Genomic DNA, 23,138 nt, shown 5'->3' with positions numbered 1-23,138 from the left:
CTATTAAGTTATCAGTGATGAAGACCTACTGGAATAAAGTTTGAGATGAATATTTTTGATCATTGGACTAGAATTACTCAGTTAAATACAGTGAAATATATTCAATTAGTCAAATTAGAGCTCTCAAAATCATCAGTGAAGCTAAAAACTACATTAAACATGTAATATAGTCTACAGAGTGCAGATATGTGTCCAAAGGGCTTTTGTCTTTCACTCAAGGCCATTTTTTCCCTGTGAGTTGGAAAGCTCGCAAAACATGCTGCCAAACTCTTCTCCTTGGCCTATTTCTGTTGTAACCTTTAATAATTAATAATTAAAGACAAATGGCTGCTTAACACTGTAATTCGCTTTCAGTAATTATGGGATTATTTACATTTGAGGTTAAATGCAACCAATGTGCGTGTGAAAAAGTGGGACATTCAAACATTCTTTACAAGATTTCACACATTGTGATGTATCAGTGACATAAGTGGGCTTTGGCGCCACTCAGTGGTTTATTTATTCACCATTTTGTTTTGCATGTGCGTCATCACGTTAAACTGAATCCGTGGAAATCCGTGTTCAACCCTACCGTCAAGGTAGTCAGACTAAGACAAGAAATAAGGGGTTCTGCTTTCAAAATAAAACACAAAAAACTTCAAAGATGTTTTAGCAGTATATTTAACCTAGGGATCGTTACAGTTTATTTTCCAGTGTACATATTCCTTTTTATTTTAATATATGCATGAACACATGAAAAAGAACAGAGACAGATCCTTATATAAAGCAGCTCAAAACAGCACAATAACCCAATTTAAAGTTTTTCTGCAGTATGATGCTTACACTTTAAACACACGTTACTGCCAAGAGTAAATTATTCAAGTATTTTACTCACATAACTTTCATTTGCTATACTGCATTTTAAAAAGGGAACATTCACTTTGCAATTATTTTCAACATTAAATATAACCTTAACCGAAAATACCGAGTATATAAATTAGTTAAAACTAACAATATTGATAATAAATGTATTAAGTAAAAAGTAAATTATAAGTACATTTTTGAAGGCAGACTAATGTATTTTTTTTAAATATAGTTTGGAAATGCTAAGTCCACAAACAGTTTTAAGTCCAGTGCTTATGACTTTTATTATTATTATTATTGTTCTTTTTCTTGTTGTTGTTATGTGTTATTCCCTATTCCCAACTAACATTAGACACGTTAAGAAATGTATTTTATTTTATTGGAACCATGTGACCGGAAGTCTCACGCTGTAAGCAAACAGCTTGACTTGTGTTGCTCAACGTTTCACTAACATCAGTGTTTTTCTAAACGAGAGCTCAGAAGAGTGCAGCCATTTCTTTCATCGCACCGCCTCCTGCATTTAGCGTTGTTTTGAGAGGAGTCTCTCTTCGTCCCTTACACAAACTTTCGGAACAAACGGAAGTTATATTTTCCTCCTTTTTTCTCGGCTGGCCCTGTCGCCAGCTGAATCTTCGTCGGGATGGACCCAGCAAGCCGATACCAAGTGGTGAGTTTGACAGATGCGATCAAAACAGCCGTCTGATAGCTCGGCCTGCCTGTCACAGGAAATTAGGCCTTACTTCAATTATATGACTAATTTAGCAGCACTTCCATTACGTAGTTATGACCGTTAAACTTATTTATCATCTCCTGTAAAACACAAAGATAGATATTTCATAGTTTGGCTTCATTTTCCGACGCGAATTGTTTTGTTTTGAGCCTTTCGTTAAGCACTTCCGCATCGGCTAGGCTAACATTAGCCAGCCAAGATAAGTCTTGTAGGCCTTGAAAGTTAGCTTCTTATTTAACTGTATAACGGTCTTGAATTACCTACTATTATTTATATTCACTAACTATATGTTAACTTACATAGGCCCTAACAAGCTTACCTCTCTATTAATGTTAGCACGAGTATGTATTATTATTGTTTGGTAGTTAGTTAAGCTAATGTTGCATTTAGGGACTTTTTAAGAAATGAGTAAATAATAACATCATATGAAAAACTCAAAACACTAAGGGCTGGTGAGATTTTAGGGGACTTTAATAACAAACTTACTCATAACTTAATAACTAAATGTATGGCAGTATGTGTTATTTGTTGTGAACACATGAACACAACAGAAAAATTGTGCCTGACGAAGGTGGCTTCATATTAAACTCAAAGTATGGCTCTAACTTTCATGGATCCTCAGTCCTAGTCAACAGCATTGTAGAAGTTGATGCTCTGGCCACATTGGAGATAAAGTCTGCTTTGTGCTCAGATGCCTGTGGTTCTGGTTGCACGAGCGATAATCCCAAAGGAGTCTCTACGAGCCAAAGCAAAGTTTTCCTTCTACTCTTTTCGGCCTTGAAGAAATCATCAGTCGTTTATTATGTGAAGCTATATTCACACACCGCTGTGCTTCTGGATGATTGGGGGGTTTTCAAGGATTATTTAGTCATCGCGCAATTCAACTCAGGTCAGGTCAAACCGATTAAGCCGTCGCGGTTTGTCGTCAGCCCCGTCATCATCCCTCTCACCCTCGAATTAGGTTAGTAACACTTTTATCATCTGGTACCCGCTCACGTCAGCTTCCTGTGTTAACACCAGAGTCGCCTAAGTCAATTCAGGATTCTCAATTTAAGTGCTTGAAGCTGCTCAAATTAAACGGTGGGAGAAAAAATGTACCATAATCACTGTCACACCCTTTTCATTCCTCTTCCATCTGTCACTTTTCTCCTCTAAATAATACTCTACGAGGATCCGAGCAGGCCCGTATGAGGTTTGGGTATATTTGGCCACAAATACACACACATGAGGAGGCTTGTGGTTATGTTGTTAAAGATCTTATGTAATCCCCTGTGTGCTATGTGGGTGCGCTCTGTTTTTTTGTCCTTGATTCTCAGCCAGTCACCAGCCACTCATTCACTCGCAGCCGCCTTGCACATGGACCCCGCGCCGCCGCCGGTGCTTTGAATTCCCAGGATTTTGGAGCAAGGCTGCGGTTAAATTGAGCCATTCTGATATTAGTCACCTGTGACTTCTTAGTTATCAGTTTTGACGCCATTACAAAAGGGTGTTTCCCTAGTTGCTGCAATTGCACCGCACGCAGCAAGAAACTTACCATTACTTCATGGAAACTGTTACAATAACTGAATTTCCCTTTTATAAAGATAACAACGCTGATTATCAGAATTCTGAAATATTAAAGATCAAAACCAGAACACAGCGTTTTTGTTCTTATCTTGCAGACTGCCACTTGCCATCTTCCCTTTGATCTCAGGTCGCAGACTTCGAGGTCATTCAGAGATGTGTTTTTGACAGCAGGGAACGAGCTCAACTCGCTCTGCCGCATCTTTCGGAGGCCTCGGAGGTTAATCTCAGTCTCCATCTGACTGCCTGTGGGTTGTTGTGTAGTACGGCCGGTTGTCAGGAGAGAATTGAGCAAATTCCACTGAACCGTATTTTAACCTCAAGTCATAGCAATAAAAGAACAAAGGTCAAAGATCAATCAGTATAATTAGTGTCATTATTGCACATTGAATTGCCAAAAATAGAGACACTTCTCTTTCTGTTAAACTGATGGAGATGCTGTGTTGTCATTGTGTCCTCGAACATGAATATACGGCAGAAAATGTGACTTATTTCCTATCGAGTCATTATTCTGTGAGCTCTAAGTATTTAAACCCAGCAAGACTTCTTCTCTAAAGTAGGTTAATTGAATATTAGACAGACAGCATTGCAGGATAGACGACGTCAGACACGCTGCAGTGACTTCTATCAGCTTTAACCCTCAGTGAAATGTCAGGAAGGTACGAAGGAATGAAAAAAACCCAGATCCAGACCGAGCCTAGTCGTAGACCCCGGAGCTCAAGGGCACCTCGATGGAAGTCGGAGACCCGCCCGAAATTTCCCGCCGGCCCCAATCTGTAATTTCAGAAGGCTCGGTTGAGAATGAACATACTTAAGCCTGTAAATGACTCTGTCAGCTGTAGCGAGCGGGGGGGGGGGGGGGGGGGGTGCTGCTTATTAACTGATTACATGTGTATCACTTTTCCAGAGACCTTCCTCTGTTGACATACTTGATGTGGTTTCCTGTCTCCGTGCCCAAAGTCTCCCACATTCTGCTGAGGGCAAACAGAGCTGACACTACCAGTAGTTTTACTGCATTAAAACAGCAGTTAGATGCATGAATCTCCTCACACTGATTCTTATAAACCGACCTTCATCTTAACACTACATTATGAACAATTAGCTTATACTGTTTCATTAAAAACACTCTTAATTCTGTGTTAAGCTTGAAAATGTTGAAATTAAACTTCAAAATAAGAGAATCAATATTCTGTAGCCGTGTGTTGTGCTGACAAACAAACAGATTGTGCAAAGTTCATAGTGTTACACAATAAATTGATAATGGCGCTGATATCAGGAAACAGTGCTGACTTTGTGCCACTGTAAAACACTCTTAGTCAATACTTCTCAACCTTAAAAAGCCAACCATTCCGCCTACCAGAAAATACTCAACGCATGCCAGTTTGATAAATTTGGAACCAGTGCGAGCGTTCCCTCGAGCGAGCCGATCAGCTGATCCGCTCCCGCCGATCGCTTTAACCCCGTCGTCTCCTCTTCCAGCTGCACAATGAGGACGACTCCTCAGAGGCCTCCACCAGCGATCAGCAGCCGTGCACCTCTGCCACAGTCCAGGCCAGCACGTCCCAGGATCAGAGCCAGAGCCAGGCCAGCGCCGCCCCCGTCGCCTCCACGTCAGGAGAGGCTTCGGGATCAAGGACTCAGGGGGAGGCGGAGGCACCTCCTCCTCCGTACGCCTCCATCGACCTGGGAGCGACCGCTGCTGCACCAGGTCTGTATAAAAGCTTATGTTTCTGTTCAGTCTAAGCAGCAACTTTAGTTTTTCCAAAGTGTGGTTTCATGCTTCCAAAAATGGCAACAGGATTTCATGTCGTGGCAGTTTTTAGTTTTTTTTGCGGATGGTCCTTCATCATGAGTCACCGCTCATTCCATGACTGCACCACCACATTACTGGCAGCTGACATAGCTCTACCAAGCTACATACACGTGTGCACGCGGTTCCCTCGCTATCCAATTTGTAACGGAGTCTTCCTCCCGCAGAGACCAGTTACCGAGGAGACTTCCCGGTGCCTCCGCCCTACAGCGTCGCCACCTCGCTGCCCACGTACGATGAAGCAGAAAAGGCCAAAGCGGCCGCCCTGGCTACATCTACTGTGGAGGTGATGCCACGGGTAAGGCACACATGTCTTAAACGCTGTATCCAAGTTTGGCTTCATAATATGTAGTAGTGTTTTTTGTTTTTTTATTTCAGTGAGAAAACACCAGCATAATTTGCTGAATGCTTTTATTTTGGAATATTTTCTCTCTTTGTTTATATGTGAAATTTGTGTTTCAACGCCAGAGAATTCATTAGCTGTCAAACCAGTTTAGCAGCTCATCTGTTTACTTTGTGAAGCAAGTGTGTTGTAGTTACTCGTGTGTAATGTTTACATTTGTTTCTTGTGTATGTGTGTGTGTGTGTGCGCTTGTGTGTGTGGGGGTGTGTGTGTGTGTGTGTGTGTGTGTGTGTGTGTGTGTGTGTGTGTGTGTGTATGTGCTTGTGTTAGGATGATGAATTCCCTCCCAGAGATGATTTCAGTGATGCAGATCAGCTGCGAGTTGGGAACGATGGAATCTTCATGTTGGCCTTTTTCAGTACGTAATACTCACACACACACACACATACACACACACTCGCTCACACACACAACAATATGAACATATAAATAATAATTTCCTAATATGTCAGTCTTTAATAACTGAAGTTAACAAATGGAATTTAATTTCAACATCAACACTCTTAAACTAATCAAATCCAACATACATTTCCCTGTGATCAGTGTTGTCATGAATGCATATATAGATATATAAATATTAAGAATGCAACAGTATCTTGGTATCTTGCATTCAACAATTATTACCCAGTAATTAAATGAAAGGGACACATGCTCATTTAACCCTTACATACTGTTCATATTATGACTCATAATTAGTCTCTACACCAATTCACATTCATAAATTCCCCATCAGTCATTAATACATGTTTGATTAATCTTATGGAAACATTCACAATCACTATTACATGGTCCAGGAGAACATTTGAACACATTTTAATGGTGATTTTTGAATTTTTTTAATAAACACAGGTCAAATGTGTACATTTGCATATATATACGAATGTGTATCAGCTGCACAAAAAAGAACAAAAAGATTCATTAAATATCCCTTTTTTATGTACTGTGGCTCACATAAGGAACTGTCCAGCTACAAGAAATGTGTACAAAGTGTTTTTACAACTCTCAGATGTAAAAATGAGTCTTTTTTTTTTTTTACCTAAACAGTATATAAGGGTTAAGGTCTGTATTGATAACATCCATCTTCTTTCTCCCTCTAGTGGCCTTCCTGTTCAACTGGATCGGGTTCTGTTTGTCCTTCTGTCTGACCAATACCATCGCAGGACGCTACGGAGCCATCTGCGGCTTTGGACTGTCCCTAATCAAGTGGATCCTCATCGTCAGGGTATTTTTGCTGTTACGAATGTTCACCAGCAGTGTCTGGCCCAGTTCATTACTAGTTTTATGACTGTTTTTTGGCGTTTGAGGATGCAAAGAGTATCCTTAAAGGGTTAAATGTCTTTCTTTCTGTCTCCAGTTCTCTGACTACTTCACCGGCTACTTTAATGGTCAATACTGGCTCTGGTGGATCTTCCTGTTGCTTGGCGAGTACACGATCAACGCTGTTTTTGCAGACTCTCGGTTCATCTGTGCACACACGCAGAGATAAATAACTTGCCCTCTCCCTCCACAGGTCTCCTGCTCTTCTTCAGGGGTTTCGTCAACTATCTTAAAGTCCGCAACATGTCAGAAAACATGGCCACCTCTCATAGAACACGCCTCTTCTTCCTGTATTAAAAAATAAAAAGGTACGATCTGAAAAATCTGAAAAAGAATCAAGATGCTTTTGCTCGGGTTAACAAGTTTATTTGATCTTCTTCCAGGTTTCCACACCATCACCATTCCTTTCCAATGTGAAGTTCCTTCCCTCCCCTACCCCCCTCGAATGACCTGGGAGAGACCTTTGCAGCGAAGAGAGGAGACAGGGGGGGAAGGAACGAAGGAAAGAAGTAAGGGGAGAAAGCGTCACCAGTCTCGCATAACATAACTCGAGTCTCTACTTCCGCCCCTCCCAGAAAAACAAGCCCCTGATGATCAGATCTCCTTCCTGGCTTTTGTTTTTTCATTTTCCTTTGATTCAAAAGATCTTTAGAACTTATCTTCACACAATCTGCTCTCTCAAGGGTAGAAGAGCTGTTGAGATACATGACCTCAGTCGCATTTACACTATAAATGAAAGCACAATGAAATCAATTCCTCCAGGAACAATACCAATAGTAGTAAAAAATCAGCAATTTATAAGTAAACTACTCATTTTCTATGACGTCGCTCGCCCTGTGTAATGTAAAAAAAACGATGACAGCAGTTTTATTAGCGTATTACTGAATGAGAAAACCTCCGTCTGCATTTGGAATATTAAAATAAAAAGCGTGTAGGAAGTGGAAATCTATTCTGAGCGTTTGATATTTAAACCTCCTCTCCGACTTTGACTCGTTTCCTCTCGAGACTCGCGCGACAAAAAAGCAGAGGATATATCTCCACAATTAAATTTTTTTTTTTTTTTTGCCATTCCTCCAGCTTCTTTTTTTTAACATTCAGGGTGTTTTGAACAAGTCTTACTTTAACCACGATGTAGCTTTTCTTTTCTTTTTTAACCTTCATTAACATGTGTGGCTCGGCCTAATAAATGAACACCGCTGTTGTCGTGACAGTTTAACAGTGTGTGCCTCAACTCTTAAAAAAAAATAACAACCTGAAAATGAGAAGCAGAAAGGCTGAAAACAGGAGTTTACATATCATATCTACTCAAATTTTACATAATCTGGGATCCACTGAACAAATAAATCAAGAAGTTAATCATTTTAGATGCAGTAAAATGGTCAGCCAATGAGAGAGGGTGATAAAAAAAAAAAAACAGGATACATGCAGAAACTGCTTCCCAGAAATAGCTTTTTTTCCCCCTTTCCCTTTTTTTCCCTTCATTCCTGGCCTTTTAAAGTTACATTTCATCCTGACCTGATATGCAGTAGCAATTTATATCCACGTATCCATTTACCAGCACCGATCTCAGTTTGAATCAAAGAAAAATGAAAAGAATGTCTCCCAACTCGGCTCCCTTAAAAAACCAAAAGTTAAATCATCTGTTCCGACCGTATTTGACAGCACATGCGCACGTTTCTGGAGGTCACTTCATCAAGCTGCAAAACATGATATATGATTTTCTTCTTTCTCCACACTCATTGCCAAATATATCTGGCAAAAAGAAAAAAAGTATATGTAAGGGTACCGCAGCTAATCAGCGGAGCCTCCTTAGGACGAAAACAGTGTTTTTCGGACACATACATACACACACACACACACACACACACACACACACACACACACACACACACACACACACACACACACACACACACAGTGGCTGCTCCAGTAGGGTCAGTGGGAATAATGTGGCCCAAAGGCAGGAACTGTTGTCAGCCTCATCTCCTGCTTCGGTGCTGTGGAAGTGGAGCAAAGCATTTTTTTAACATACTGTGCAGTAACTGTTACGTGCCAGGCGTGAGTTTAACTCTTTAGTCTTATGCAATTTTAGTTAACTTGTAATTACAATAAATGTGGATGTAAAGTCCTGTAATAATGACATAGATGTAGTCGGATAGTTTTTTTTTTTTTTTTTTTTTTATAGATTGAGACATCAGGTTCGGTCCAGAGTGAAGAGGTTGTACATTTATTTTTGGATGAAGCTGAGGATTCACAAATGCAAGTACGGTACACACTTGCCAATAAAAAGTCTTTAAATTACCAGTTAATATTTTTTTTAAAAAGGTAACTGCAGTCTATTTTAGCAATACAATACAATTCTAATGTGACTGGTTGTGCATGTACTGCATGATTCTAAAGAAAGCCAACACGCAGATCTTTCTCTCTGGGGTTTTACGGTTAGATTAGATTGTAATCGACTTCCTTGTTTCTTTTCGTGGAAGCCTTCGGTCGCCAGAGGTGTAACGTACGTAGCGCCGGCACAGAGAGGATGAGCACGTTTTCGTGGCGTAACAAACTCAAGAACAATATCAGCAGATGTTGTCGAAGTAGGTTAAACGAATATTAGACGGCTACAGAATCGGAGCCCGACTGGACAAAGAAAAACGTGCGCTTTTTTTTGTTTTATTCGATCATTGTTCTCATCCAGAAAATGAAAAAAATGTATATACCAGCTTATGCCAATTCATAATATTTGCACTTTGAACTTTCTGTACAGTATGATTTGTGAATCTGCTTAACTTGATGTGGTGGGTAGAGAAAAAAAAAAAGAAGAAAAAACAACATTATTTTAGCCATCCAAGTTTTTCAACTGGAATTCTTAAATCATCCCAAATGGATAATTTGCCTTTTTTGCACTTTTTACTTTACAAAATTGATAATATTGTTATTGTGTGTCTTCTTTCATTGCGTTTAGCCTAAACTGTGACAGCTTAAGTATTGCCAAACTCTTCTTTTTCTTTTCTTTTTTATGCTTTGTTTTTTGGACTGTGGTCATATCCCACTTTAAAGCCTCTTTCAGCAATATCAAGATCTCATGATAAACGAAAGCTCCGCTGCATGATTTATCCACCTGAACGAGTGGGGTAATATCAGGATTAAACGACAAATACATTTCTTTGTTTGTACATAAACGAAGAAGGAAAAAAAACCAGACGGCAGCAAAAAATAAACTATTTTTGTCCGAGATAATCCTTTTAACATCCTCTTGAACTGTTATGCATTTATTGTAACTGGAATTCAATTGACAAATTATGTCTTGCAAAAAAAATGCCAATAAAGTTCAAAAGCCTGCCAGGACTTTTTGAGTTTGAAATAGTGTTTTTCTTCCTCCTCTGGCAGTCAGCTGCGGTGCCCAACTCAAGGACGGGACCCTCGGGGGTTCACAACTGTCTAGTCAGGGGTCAAGGGTCTGTGAGTTCACAAAGAAAATGTGTCTATCTTTGGGGGATATTTTTACTCTTGAATTATAATGTTTATTAAACAATCTAGATAAAAAATCACTCTAAAGCTCATAACTATGACAATATAACTGATGGTTGACAACAGTCATGGTGTACAATGATTGTATCAATTAAAGGACTGTTTATGGATAAAATAACCTGACAGCAGTGGTGGACAGTAACGAAGTAAATTTGTGCAAAATTCTGAGAAAATAACCTGTTTCTGCTGATTCGCGTACGGTTTGTCTTAGTCGAATTGCCGTACCTGTACTACGTCATGCCATACGAAGAAATGGAGGAAGAAACTGGAGAAAGTCCCACCAAGCACCCGTAGCCTTATCTCAAACCATGTGTGAGATGTTGTTTGTTGTGCTTACCGCGAACAAATTATATCACGGCCTACAAAAACTCGTCTTCCAACCTGAAAAAGCAGGTCGCGGTATGTAAAGTAGCTACTAACGTTAACTAGCTTAATGTTTGTTAAATTGCAGATGAACATTTTAAACGTAATTGTATGTGCTTGTAGTATCATAGTTGCCATTTTTAAACGGCTTAAAAAATATGGCAACTGTTGCAGTGCAGTTGAATGATTAAGTTGACTTTCTGTTCATGTTTTTTTTATACAATTCAGTCCAATTCAGTCCAAGGTAGGGGTAATGTTTGTGTGTGTGTGTGTGTGTGTGTGTGTGTGTGCGCGTGCGCGCGCGTTAGTGAGGTGCGGCTGTCTTTGATGTGGGTTATCCAGCTCATATTTGGCTGTGACTGTGATGCATGATATAAGTAAAGTAAACTAGCCAATAACTTGTTTATCTGTAAATGTCAATATAAGTCCTTGTAGTGCCTATTTAACTGAAGATATCTCTTTCTAACTTTACCCAAGTTAACGGAGGTGCGTTGCAGCAGCAGTGCACAGCTGCAGCCCACACACACACACACCTCCTCCCCTGCCCCACCAGCCAGGTAACACATACAGTTGTGACCAAAATTATTAGCCCCCCAGGAATTATGGAACATTTTCCTAAAATTCTTCCCAAATTTATTCAGCATTGATAAAACTAAATATAATCTAACATTGACCAGTGCTTTTTAGTAGCTTTTGGTACATTTTGGAATATAAAATAACATTTTAGGCTAGCTTTATATGAAATATAGAGAAACATGGGGATGTCAAAAATATTAGCCCCCATGATGGGGTGGTCAATAATATTTCCCCCCATGTGAATTGTTGCCTTCAAAAACACACCTAATTAACCAATCAGCTTTCAAACCACACCTGTGCAGTCAATTGGCTTCCTAACAACACCTGAACATTCAATCAGCATAAAAGGACTCCAAGGAACAGGGCTCTTGAACACATTATTGAGAGGGACTACTTTAACTCACCATGCCAAAGACAAAGGAAATCAGTCTTGAGCTCAGAAAGAAGATAGTGGAGGCTCATGATAAGGGGGAAGGCTATACTGCCATTTCCAAGTGTTTCACAGTGTCTAGAACCACTATACGTTGCATCATTGCCAAGTACAAGGAGACAAATTCTGTAAGAAACAAACCTGGGTGTGGTCGTAAGCTCAAGATTTCAAGAACTCTAGAGAGGAAAATTGTCAGATGTCAGCAAGAATCTCCAGACATCTGCCAAGATGATTGTTGCTGACCTGGACTCTTCTGGAGTTGATGTTTCAAGGAGCACAGTTGTGAGGGCTCTCCATCGTGGTGGGCTTCAGGGCCATCGTCCAAGAAGAACCCCTTTACTCAAAGAGCGGCACATCAAAGCCAGACTGAGGTTTGCCCGTGAACATTTGAAAGGTAAAGATGAGTTTTGGAAGTCTGTACTTTAGTCTGATGATACTAAACTGGAATTGTTTGGGCACATGGATGTTGCTTATGTTTGGCGAAGAAAGGGAGAGGCCTTGAACCCTAAGAACACAGTTCCCACAGTTAAACATGGTGGTAGGAGCATCATGCTGTGGGGCTGTTTTACAGGCTCAGGCACAGGGAGCCTTGTTCGGGTGCATGGCATCATGAAAAAAGAAAATTATGTTGACATTTTGAGGGATAATATGCAGAAATCTGCTCGTAGTCTATTCTTAGGTCGTCGCTGGGTCTTCCAACAAGACAATGACCTAAAGCACACATCGGAATTGGTCCAACAGTTCCTGAAGGATACCAAAACCAAGGTCCTGGAGTGACCCTTGTTGTATAGCATGATTTTGGTGAGTATACAGTGTATAATATTAACGCTATTGACGATTTTTCACAATAAAATTCCCCAAAAATAAACAAAAACACATTTTTCTGAAGTAACTGTTGTAGTATGATTATCAGGTGACCCTTGTTGTGTAGCATGATTTGGGTGAGTATACAGTGTATAATATTAACGCTATTGACGATTTTTCACAATGAAATTCCCCAAAAATAAACAAAAACACATTTTTCTGAAATAACTGTTGTAGTATGATTATCAGGTGACCCTTGCTGTGTAGCATGATTTGGGTGAGTATACAGTGTATAATATTAACGCTATTGACGATTTTTCACAATAAAATTCCCCAAAAATATGCAAAACATGACTGTTGTAGTATGATTATCAGGTGACCCTTGTTGTGTAGCATGATTTTGGTGAGTATAGAGTGTATAATATTGACGATATTGAAGATTTTTTTTATATAAAAAATCCCCAAAATTATATCAAAAATAATTTTCCTAATAAGCTCTAAATGGTCCCTACAGTTCATGGTCTTATTAGAGTTATAGAAGTTATTCTCATAGTTTATACAACAGCTTTCTTCTGTATTTTAGGATATTGAGTTTGAATAAGACTACAAGGTTAAAATACTAACTTTCAGCTTTAATTTGAGGTCGGTCGCATCCATAACAGGTGAATTCTGTATAATGTTAATACATAGTCCCAATTTTAAGGGAGGAAAAGTAAAACGAGCATAAATAAAGGCATATTCAATAGTTAACGTCAGATACTTATCATCATAGACTTGGTATCCTCCACGATAACGCCTAAAGCAATAAAGAAACACCCCCTTTGTTTCCTCGTCCTTGTGCCGTAGCACTTTAACCTCAGTCACTGTTCAGATTCAGTCTGCTGGGGTTCAGAGCCAAGACTGCCTCATTGCCCAGATATGGGCCGCACTGCACGATATGACCTTAAACTGAACTTGCTTAACACATTTTGCATAATCTACCAGTGTATCTCACCTACAGAGCTGTGGATTTACATTCCCACAAATCTTTATTCAAATCGGTTATACGAGCAGGTGGCGCCCATCCACCTGGACACAATATAACGGACTCACCATAACCAGGTCGCAGCTTCTGAGTGATTTCCTTCACCGAAGACACTTTGACCAACGGACTCAGCTGACCAGCTCCTGCCTGGACCACAGCGAGTGAACCAACCAACCAACCAACCAACCAACCAACCAACCAACCAACCAACCAACCAAACAACCAACCAACCTGCCATTAACCCAGCAAGAATAAGGTAAAGTAGCTCTTAAAATGTCTTGGTCGTCTGACTTCTCCTCAGTGAGCCTCACTCAAGTTTTAAGTGAATCATGAGGATCCAGTCTGCCTGTTTGCTGCCGGTGCTGCTCTGTGTCACTGGACTCTCTGAACTCAATGTACTAGACAAATGAATGAAATCAATAGGCACCATGACACTGGCTGCATAATTTTATTTTACAAACATGTCTTGTAACAATTGTATTTCTACATATATTTAAACAGACATTTACTGTAATTTAAAAATTTAGAAATGTCCCTGCTGTTGACAATGCTGTCGTTACGTACGTAAAGAACGTTTATAAAATTATGAGATCTTATATGATATATATATATATATATATATATATATATATATATATATATATATATATATATATATATATATATATATATATATATATATATATATATATATATATATATATATATATATATATATATATATATATATATATATATATATATATATATATATATATATATATATATATATATATATATATATATATGATAATTCAAGAAACAAAACAGAATAAAACTGGAAATGTCTTGTCAGCACTTGAGCACTGTGACGCACACAAACAGTGAGTGAACCAAACAAACAACTATCAGCCAAGCAAAAAATAAGGTGAGGAAACTTATGGCTGCAAGTAATGATTATTTTCTTGATTAATTAATTCATTGTTTGGTCTATAAAATGTCATAGAGTAAAGAAAGCAGAAAATATTCACATTTAAGAAGCTGGATTAAGAGAATTTGGACTGGTTTTTTTCCCTTAAAAAATGACCCAAAAGTGATCAAAATATCAGATTTTCACAGATTAACATTAAAACATTTACATATGACTTTTGGTATTTAAATAATTAGAGTTCATTTGAGTCTGTATTTACAGCAAAGACAATCAACAATGCTTTAAAAGCCACTGCAAAGCTATCACATGTACCACTCTGAATTCTCCATCAGAACCATTTTATTGTTTTTTTCCTTCTCCAGCGAATCATGAAGATCCAGATTGCCTGTTTCCTGCTGGTGCTGCTCTCTGCCACTGAGCTCACTGAAGCTGGCAGCAAGATCACCAGGCACTTGTTTCCATTTTGTGAACCATTGATGAAGGAACGCAACACTCAAGAAGCAGGGAAGAAATGCTTGAGTTCAGCTACTATTGTTCAGAGCAGTGCCAAAACAGTCAACGCTGTCTGCGAAGGAGCCGATGGGGAAAAACGAAGTTCCAATATGTTTAATACTGTTTATTGTGGCCTCAGGTTGGACAGTAAGTTTCCTAAGTGTCACTACGTAAGAATTACTAAAGAATCATTCATTTCAGTCAGATGTCAAAATAATGTAGCTTTGGACATTATCAGTGTATATAGATAACATAAACTGCGTGTTTCAGTTTGCTGTCAAATATAACAATCTGCAGTGTGCCGGTGTACATTTTATTGCGGTTTTGGATACGCTTCTTACGATTTATCGTCCCTTTGCTTAAAATAACGATACGATTTCGGAAGGAATAGCAGAAAATATATCTTCATTCATATTGTAGCAAACAATCATTTCCTGCCACAGACAGAGAATAAACTCACTAAAACCAACTTGCTGCCTCAGAGAGTTTCTTTCACTGAAGATTTGTTAAAAGTTGTTCCTAACATTTTGCTCAGATAAATGTTGAAGTCAGGGAAGAAGAGTTGTATTTATTATGTCCAAGACTTTGTGTCAATTACAGCTAGCTTTGAGTTCTGTATCTGGAAGATCTTGATGACATTTATGCACATAATGTTTATGTTACATCAACAAAAGAAAATGTAAGGGAAATGAACATCTTGTATCAGGCATCGGTTCCTTTGCGGATTGAGCACACGTCTTCTCACCATCACACTCTCTGGCGCCATCTGCCGGTATTGCCGCTCCTCAGGATTTCACCTTGCACACCATCCCATCTCTCAAGGAGGATCTAACAGGAAATAAGAAAACATTGGAAATAAATAAATAATCCAGAAGAAAAATGTGTATTTCTGTCAGTAGATTTCCAAGAGATACAGTGGGTATGTTAGAAAAGCTGCTTTGTTTCATAGCGTAAATCTCTCCGGACTGCAAAACACCAGAGACAGCTGTTCTGAATGACAAAGTAGACGAAAAGACTTAAAGGCATATCTTGAAATACGTGATGGTGGTGGTTGCACTAGGGAGGGAAGGGGAAGGTGGAGGTGGGAGCACCAGGGACAGGGAGAGGACAGGGGGAGGAGTAGAGAGAGTAGATATATATATAACTGTAAATATACATGATTTGTATGAAAATGTCACTTTTCATTTAAAGTCGAGTTGTGTGAAGATTGTAGAAATGAGAAACTGCAAATTAGACTGCACTAAAGTGTGTGTGAATAAACTATAGAAGTATTAATAATGTTCTGGCATTTTACAGACAAAACTATACATTGATTAAATGAATATTAATCATGTTTATGTTTAAAATGTTGCTTATCAGCAGTAATTCATGTGTTTTCTTCTGTTTTATGTTGATGTCACACCGGCAGTACTGAGCAGTTGTAGTTACCAGTGGTCTCCAGCAGGGGGAGTAGAGAGCTGTTGATCTCCACCTGTCATTTCAGACGTGACCAGAGAAAAGTTTGTCTGTCTTTCATACCACTTTGTCATCTGTCGAGTATAGTGGTACAATGTTTGTGTTGTAGGTTATTTATGTTTATGTTACTCATAATTAAATTAATTAATTGTCAGTTGAGTTGTCAGTATTTTTTGGCAATTGCTGTACTATGTTTTGTGGATGTCGCTGTACTGAGATGACATAACCAGAGGAAAGTTTGCGTCTGCATCTTTCTTACAAATACTCTTACATCCACACCGAATCTGTTAAATATGCACTCCTGTTAGGTCCTGTAAATACACCATGCATCTGTCAGCTGCTCACTCAAGATCAGACTGGAGATGTAGGCTGTCAAGCAAAAGATGGGTGAGTACTTGCTGTCTGCGTTTGACTTTTTAAACCGAAATCCCAAATTTTATATTGTGATATTATTTTTATCGGAAATACAATTGAATAAAAACGAATGTTATTTATAAGCGCCTTTCAAAGTACTCGAGGACATGTTACAAGACACATAAAAAGACAAATATTGCATCAAACATGAAGTCATAAAAAGTATATTAATATAATCGACAGCAACTTAATTAGAAACTTAGGAGGGGGAACTAGCAATCCTCCAGCCAGCTGCCACTTGATTTCCATTTTTTGAGTGAAATGAGCAGGTATCATATAGACAGCGGTGTGCAGTAAGGGGCAGCAAGGCTAGCACTGCTAGCCCTGTCAAAATGTATTTTGTCAGTTTTTTTCATAATTAAAAGGTCATTCTGAAATGTATCTGGAGTCAATGACTTGTTCAGTATGCAACTTTATCCAGAAAACGAACGGTTCTATTTTGTGGAGCTCAAATCTCCTATGTCCTATAAACGCATCACAGCTCCTTTCCTCTGCTGGTGCAAGCAGTAGTCGCATTGCTAGCCTCTGATCAAGCTTGACGCTGCTATTGGGTGCGTAACGTTGAGTGACCGTATCATCAGCCAATGAAATGTTGATGTGTTATTGACAGAACGCCCTAAGTCAAGTTTCTAGTGCTGGTCTGGGCGTCGTCATTCAAATGAGCTCTGCTGATTGGCCCACGGGCAGGTGCGTGATGACGCACTGTCTGTTATTCCGGAAATGTGATGGCGGTTGATTTAACAGCAAGATCGGTAGAATAAAGATATGATTGTGGAACTGCTTCGGGTGCCTTTTTAATCATGAAGGATCGCAGGATGGATTTCATCTAAAAGTAATCGGTGAGTGCTAGTTTTTTTGACTTTCTCTGGACAAGATTGGAGCTGCTGTTGGGCTAATCTCTCTCTCTCTCTCTCTCTCTCTCTCTCTCTCTCTCTCTCTCTCTCTCTCTCTCTCTCTCTCTCTCTCTCTCTCTCTCTCTCTCTCTCTCTCTCTCTCTCTGTGTGTGTGTGTGTGTGTGTGTGTGTGTGTGTGTGTGTGTGTGTGTGTGTGTGTGTGTGTGTGTGTGTGTGTGTGTGTGTGTGTGTGTGTGTGTGTGTGTGTGTGTGAGAGTGTGTGTGTGTGTGTGTGAGTGAGTGAGTGAGTGAGTGAAGTAAATTTCGAACCGTCTTTGGAGCATGTTTGTGTCTGTTATAGAAATTGATTTTATTTTTGAAGTTATTTACAAGTTTCCTCTAAGGGTGCAAATTGGTCGGGCAGTATGTGCTGTTTTTGATGTTGTGTCACATCATGGTATGTGCATTGTAAAGTGGGCAGTGACGTAAGGGAAGATGATCTGATGGCGATGCTGCACAGTGGTGTTGCGGATGTGTTGCGGATGTTGACTGAAACACCCCCGCACGCTACTGCATATAGATAACCCCTGATTTTGAAGTAAAGGAATCAGCTCTGTCTTTACTGTGATGCGCTTTCAATGTGAACTACAGGAGATGAGATGAATAGAAACAGGGTGTCCAACAAAAGTTTAGCTCAAAATGGCATGTCACATAACACTGCGCGGCATTGCATTGCTTGTGGACAATTAGGATACTCAAGTCGAGAAAACATTTTAAAACCTTTGTCACAACTTGATGTTTCAGGAAACTTTCTCCAAACAGTCCTCTGACAGGTTGAGATATCTGGTCAGAGAAAATCAGCTTTGTTTTTTGGAGATTTTTAAATATGGATATATGTTTACTGATAAACAAACCGTAAGTCACGTGGAAACCAAGTTGGGTTTAGAAAGTGTATTTATGAACAGTAAGTGAATGCTCAATGCTATGTGAACATTTCCTATCCACGGTACGTCCGTGTATTATTGAGTAATGAAGTTAATTACAAGACGACGAATAAGCTAACCATGGCAACTTTGTGTAATCGTAACCACTTTGGCATCTGTAGAGTATAGCGGTACAATGTTTGCGTCGTAGGTTATTTATGTTTGTATGTAATTGATCATTAAATGAATGAATTGTGAGTTAGTATTATCAGTAAATGAGCCGAGTCGTCAGTTTATTTAGTCAATTGCTGCACTATGTTTTGTGGACGTCGCTGTACTGAGATGACACAACCAGAGGAAAGTTTGCGTCTGCATCTTTCTTACAAATAGTCTTTGTCTCGGGCTTTTACATCCACACCGAATGTGTTAAATATGCACTCCTGTTAGGTCCTGTAAATACACCATGCATCTGTCAGCTGTGCAGTCAAGATCAGACTGGAGATGTAACCACTCAAGCAAAAGATGGGTGAGTACTTGCTATGCCGTTTGTACTTTTTAAACGGAAATGTCACATTTTATATTGTGATATTTAGATGTTATTTATAGGCGTATTTCAAAGCACTCAAGGACCCCTTACAAGACACCCAAAAAAATAACGCATCAAACATCAAGTCATCAAAACAAAGGAATCCAATATTAATATAATTAAGCAGCTTAAGTAGAAACTTAAAGCTCACTCTAGGGTCGGGCAATATATCGTTCATATCGATATCATGACATGAGAGCATATCGTCTCGGTATTTGGATATCGTAATATCGCGATGCAGCACAAGTGTTTCTTTTCGTGGTTTTAAAGGCTGCATTACAGTACATTTCTGCACTTACCAGACTGTTCTAGCTGTTCTCTTATTTACCTTTTACCCACTTTATCATTATATCCACGTTACCGATGATTATTTGTAAAAAATGTCATTGTGTAAATATTTAGGGAAAGCACCAATAGTCATCTCTACAATATTGTTGCGATATCAACATGGAGGTATTTGGTGAAATATATTGCGATATTTGCGATATTTTAGTTTATCTGTATCGCCCAGCTCTACCTCGGCTTTACCTTAATTTCTATGTTTACAATTAACACTTTGCACATATTTTAATACGAAGTGATAATTAAGTGTTCATTGTGATTTTAATTAGGATTCAGATTTATGCGTACATTTATTTATTTGAGTGTCGTTCACGGTTGCGTCGACATTTCTTTTCCCCGACGGCCTCGATCGATAACCGAGGCGATTAAAATCAAAGGAAGGTTAAGTTTCCAATAAAAGTGTTTAAATTGAATATTTTTTCTGTTTCACAGCTTTTTAAATGTGTGTATATATGTGACTGACAAGCAAACAGTCAGTCATGTGGAAACCATGTTGGGTTTAGAAACTGTATTTATAATCAGTGAGAGATCAGGTTCGTACTAATTAACTGTTGTGGTGATAAGTCCTTAACTTGAAAAATGAGAAAAATATGAAGAAAAATGAATGAACTTAAAATGAAACGGTACCTCAGGAATGAATCTGACGCAGGGGAAAACAGTGCATTGTCCAGGCAAGCAAGAAGTTTCTTTGAGTTTATTTGACCATTTTGCAAGCAATGGCATCTGCTGCCTCTCTTGCCCTGGTAAAAAAAAAAAAAAAAAAAAAAAAAAAAACAGAAAAACCCCCACTAAATCCTAGATTCACCTCTCTGGCCAAGCTGCCCAGTACCTAGATGGCGTCAAACTAAACCCTAATATTATAATCAAACCGATTCAGCTATATTATTCCAAACGGTTAGAGAAACTCTAACAGGCTTTCCCTCCTACAGAGAACACAGAGACACCGAGGAACCAAACCACCCTGACCAGAACCCGAATGCAGCATACAGAGGCTGAGTGAATTTGGTGTCGAAGGTGTGGAGGTGGATCAGTGTGTCAGAGGAGACTGTAGAAGGACAGAGTGCCAGCAGGACAGTCCACATACACTGCTACTCTGTCGGAGACAGGAGAGGAGATGACTTTTTCCCTGTTTTTGTGACGGTAAGCGTAAGGACGACCATCAGATCAGACACCAGGACTGATTATTCCTTCCAAAAAGGCATTCATCTCTGTTTCCTCTCCTCCTGATTCCTCTGTAACTCACTGATATATAAACCTCTCCACTCCACCTCCCAGTAACAGCGACCATAAAAATATAATAAATTATTTTCCACTTTCAATGAATAAAAAAAAACAAAAAACCCCAACATCAGTTCTGAAAATAAATATGAAATATTCATTCATTTTCAGGATTTTAACCCTTTAAATGTTTGTTTACATATAACACTTGTTTTTTTGAATGAAAGAAAACACAAACAATGAATTATTTTCTATATACTAAATACAAAGTGGATTATTTTGGGGGGGGATTATTGCAGTCATGTCAATGATTAGCAACAACACTGATTGTGATGCATTATTATTTTTTGTGTAGTGTCAGGAAAAAAAATTCCCCATTGAAAGTCATTATAATTACATTTTTTGACTCTGTAACTGACTGACTAGTTATAATGGGTTTCAAAGGGGACTTTTTTGGCTCTAAGCAGCTCAGAGGAACCATTTTATCCACACACTGTAATATAGACCTATTATAAGTGAATGATTAAAATAAAACATATATATATATATATATATTTAAAAGCCATACACATGAACATAGCCCAAATGATCAAGAAAATAAAAAGTGAAAAGCCAAAAATGTCCTGAAGGGGGCATATTAATGTTTTTCTGAATATCCAGTACAAACTAGGGCTGCTGTTAAACTTGTTAACTAAACCTTTATTAATACTTTTTAATTGTCTAAATGACTTTAAATAGTCTTAATGTGACCATAAAGAGAGAATGTGTTGAGTCACTTGAATTTTATTAAGAGTGCACAGATATAAATTAGAAGGACTGTCTCTTCAGGATGTGAATAAACATAAATTGAATTTAAAAGTCAGATTTAAACCGATAATTGGATTAATTGCGAGTCAGCATTATCAATAAACGAGCTGAGTTTTCAGTTTATTTTGTCAATTGCGGCACTATGTTTTGTGGATGTCGCTGCCACGAAAAGTTAATAAATATTCTTCATACTTGTGAAATGTGATGATTTCAAGCAAGAAAATCTGACATTGGGGTCAGAAAAAATGATTGAAGTTTTCATGAGGCCAACAGAAAACTCTGACCACTAAAGATGTTGAAACTGAAATGATTTGAAAGAATGTCTCTACAGCTGTGTTTACTTTGATTCCCTCATTTGTTTGACTCAGGACCAGGAACCCCTTCCCGGACTCGACGGAAGAATAAACGCCTCCCGGACAGTCGTTCCAGCCAGTCTGCGACGTCACTCATCGCTCCATCCTCATCCTCCGTCATGTTTCTACTCAACAAGTTGTGAGTAACCACTAACTGGTGCACATGCTATTTTATGTAGTCGCTCGCATTAGCGAAGCTGCCATTTGTTTTAGCTCACTACGATCGGACTCAGACCTGCACCTTTTATTACGGTTTACGGTTTAATGATGAAATCCACAAAATGAGATTTTCCAAAATGTTCAATATTCAACTTCAAGAATGACATGGATTTATTCTGTTAATTGTTATAATAGAGGAGATAGAGCTGTTGAGTCTGAATTGGATAAACACTTTTCTAAAGGAATATTTTCAGAATTATTCATTAGAAGAGTTCCAATGTATGTAATATCTATATTAAAGGAAATGACTCTTCATTGATGATTGCTCCAGTTACAGCACTGACAGTTATACTGACACTGAAATGATGACACATTTACTGCTTTATGTCAACTATGAAACTGACCAGAAAGGGCTCCACTGTTAAAAGTTAGAAATGGGATACGCGCTAAAAAATGAGCAAAGGTAAAGTTATTGAGGTGTCCAGTCATTTGTGTGGAGGTTTCACTTGAAATTTACTGGCTATCATGAAGATTGGACCAATGGCCACAAAACTTCCAACTGGTCCCTTATCAGTTGAACACTTTTACCTTGTTTATTAGAAAGCTTTTTTTGAACTAACTAACTAACTAACTAACTAACTAACTAACTAACTAACTAACTAACTAACTAACTAACTAACTAACTTACTTACTTACTTATTTACTTACTCACTTATTTATTTATTTACTTACTTACTTACTTACTTACTTACTTACTTACTTACTTACTTACTTACTTACTTATTTACTCATTTATTTACTCATTTACTTACTCACTTATTTATTTACTCACTTACTTACTCACTTACTTACTCATTTACTTACTTATTTATTTACTCACTCACTTACTTACTTACTTACTCACTTACTTACTCATTTACTTACTTACTTACTTACTTACTTACTTACTTACAGCATTTTTTTTTGACAGAGAGCAGTGTTTGTCCAAGTTGACTGGAGACTGATTTGAATTGGGAATGACTATAAATAGATAGATGTTGCAGGAGAGAATTGTAATAATGAGGAATACCAATGTGTACAAAATGAAAAGTTTATTCAAAGATGGCAAAAATGTTTTTTTACACTCAGAAAGTAAGTCAAAGCAATATTGAAATCCAATGAATGAAGAAATTTTGATAATTAATATGTGTGAAACATGAATGTACATGTTGACAAGAAGTATGCACCAGACATACCAGTCTGCCCCCTGTGAATACTTGGC

General features: G+C 38.4%; 1 protein-coding gene across 1 annotated transcript; it reads left to right on the top strand.

The window, feature by feature from the left end:
* The first annotated feature begins 1,298 nt into the window (after nt 1-1,298).
* On the top strand, nt 1,299-10,005 carry ndfip2 (Nedd4 family interacting protein 2). Its single transcript, XM_062445540.1, has 8 exons — nt 1,299-1,510; nt 4,616-4,844; nt 5,114-5,244; nt 5,620-5,707; nt 6,447-6,571; nt 6,704-6,770; nt 6,860-6,974; nt 7,050-10,005. The coding sequence occupies exons 1-7, from the start codon at nt 1,484-1,486 to the stop codon at nt 6,961-6,963; spliced, it is 771 nt and encodes a 256-aa protein (XP_062301524.1). The 5' UTR covers nt 1,299-1,483; the 3' UTR covers nt 6,964-6,974; nt 7,050-10,005.
* The last annotated feature ends 13,133 nt before the right edge of the window (nt 10,006-23,138 follow it).

The sequence above is a fragment of the Scomber scombrus genome, chromosome 24 (assembly GCF_963691925.1).
Source record: "Scomber scombrus chromosome 24, fScoSco1.1, whole genome shotgun sequence".
NCBI classification, from domain to species: Eukaryota; Metazoa; Chordata; class Actinopteri; order Scombriformes; family Scombridae; genus Scomber; species Scomber scombrus.
The sequence above is the reverse complement of the archived record's forward strand: the minus strand, read 5'-3'. Positions and strand labels throughout refer to the sequence as shown.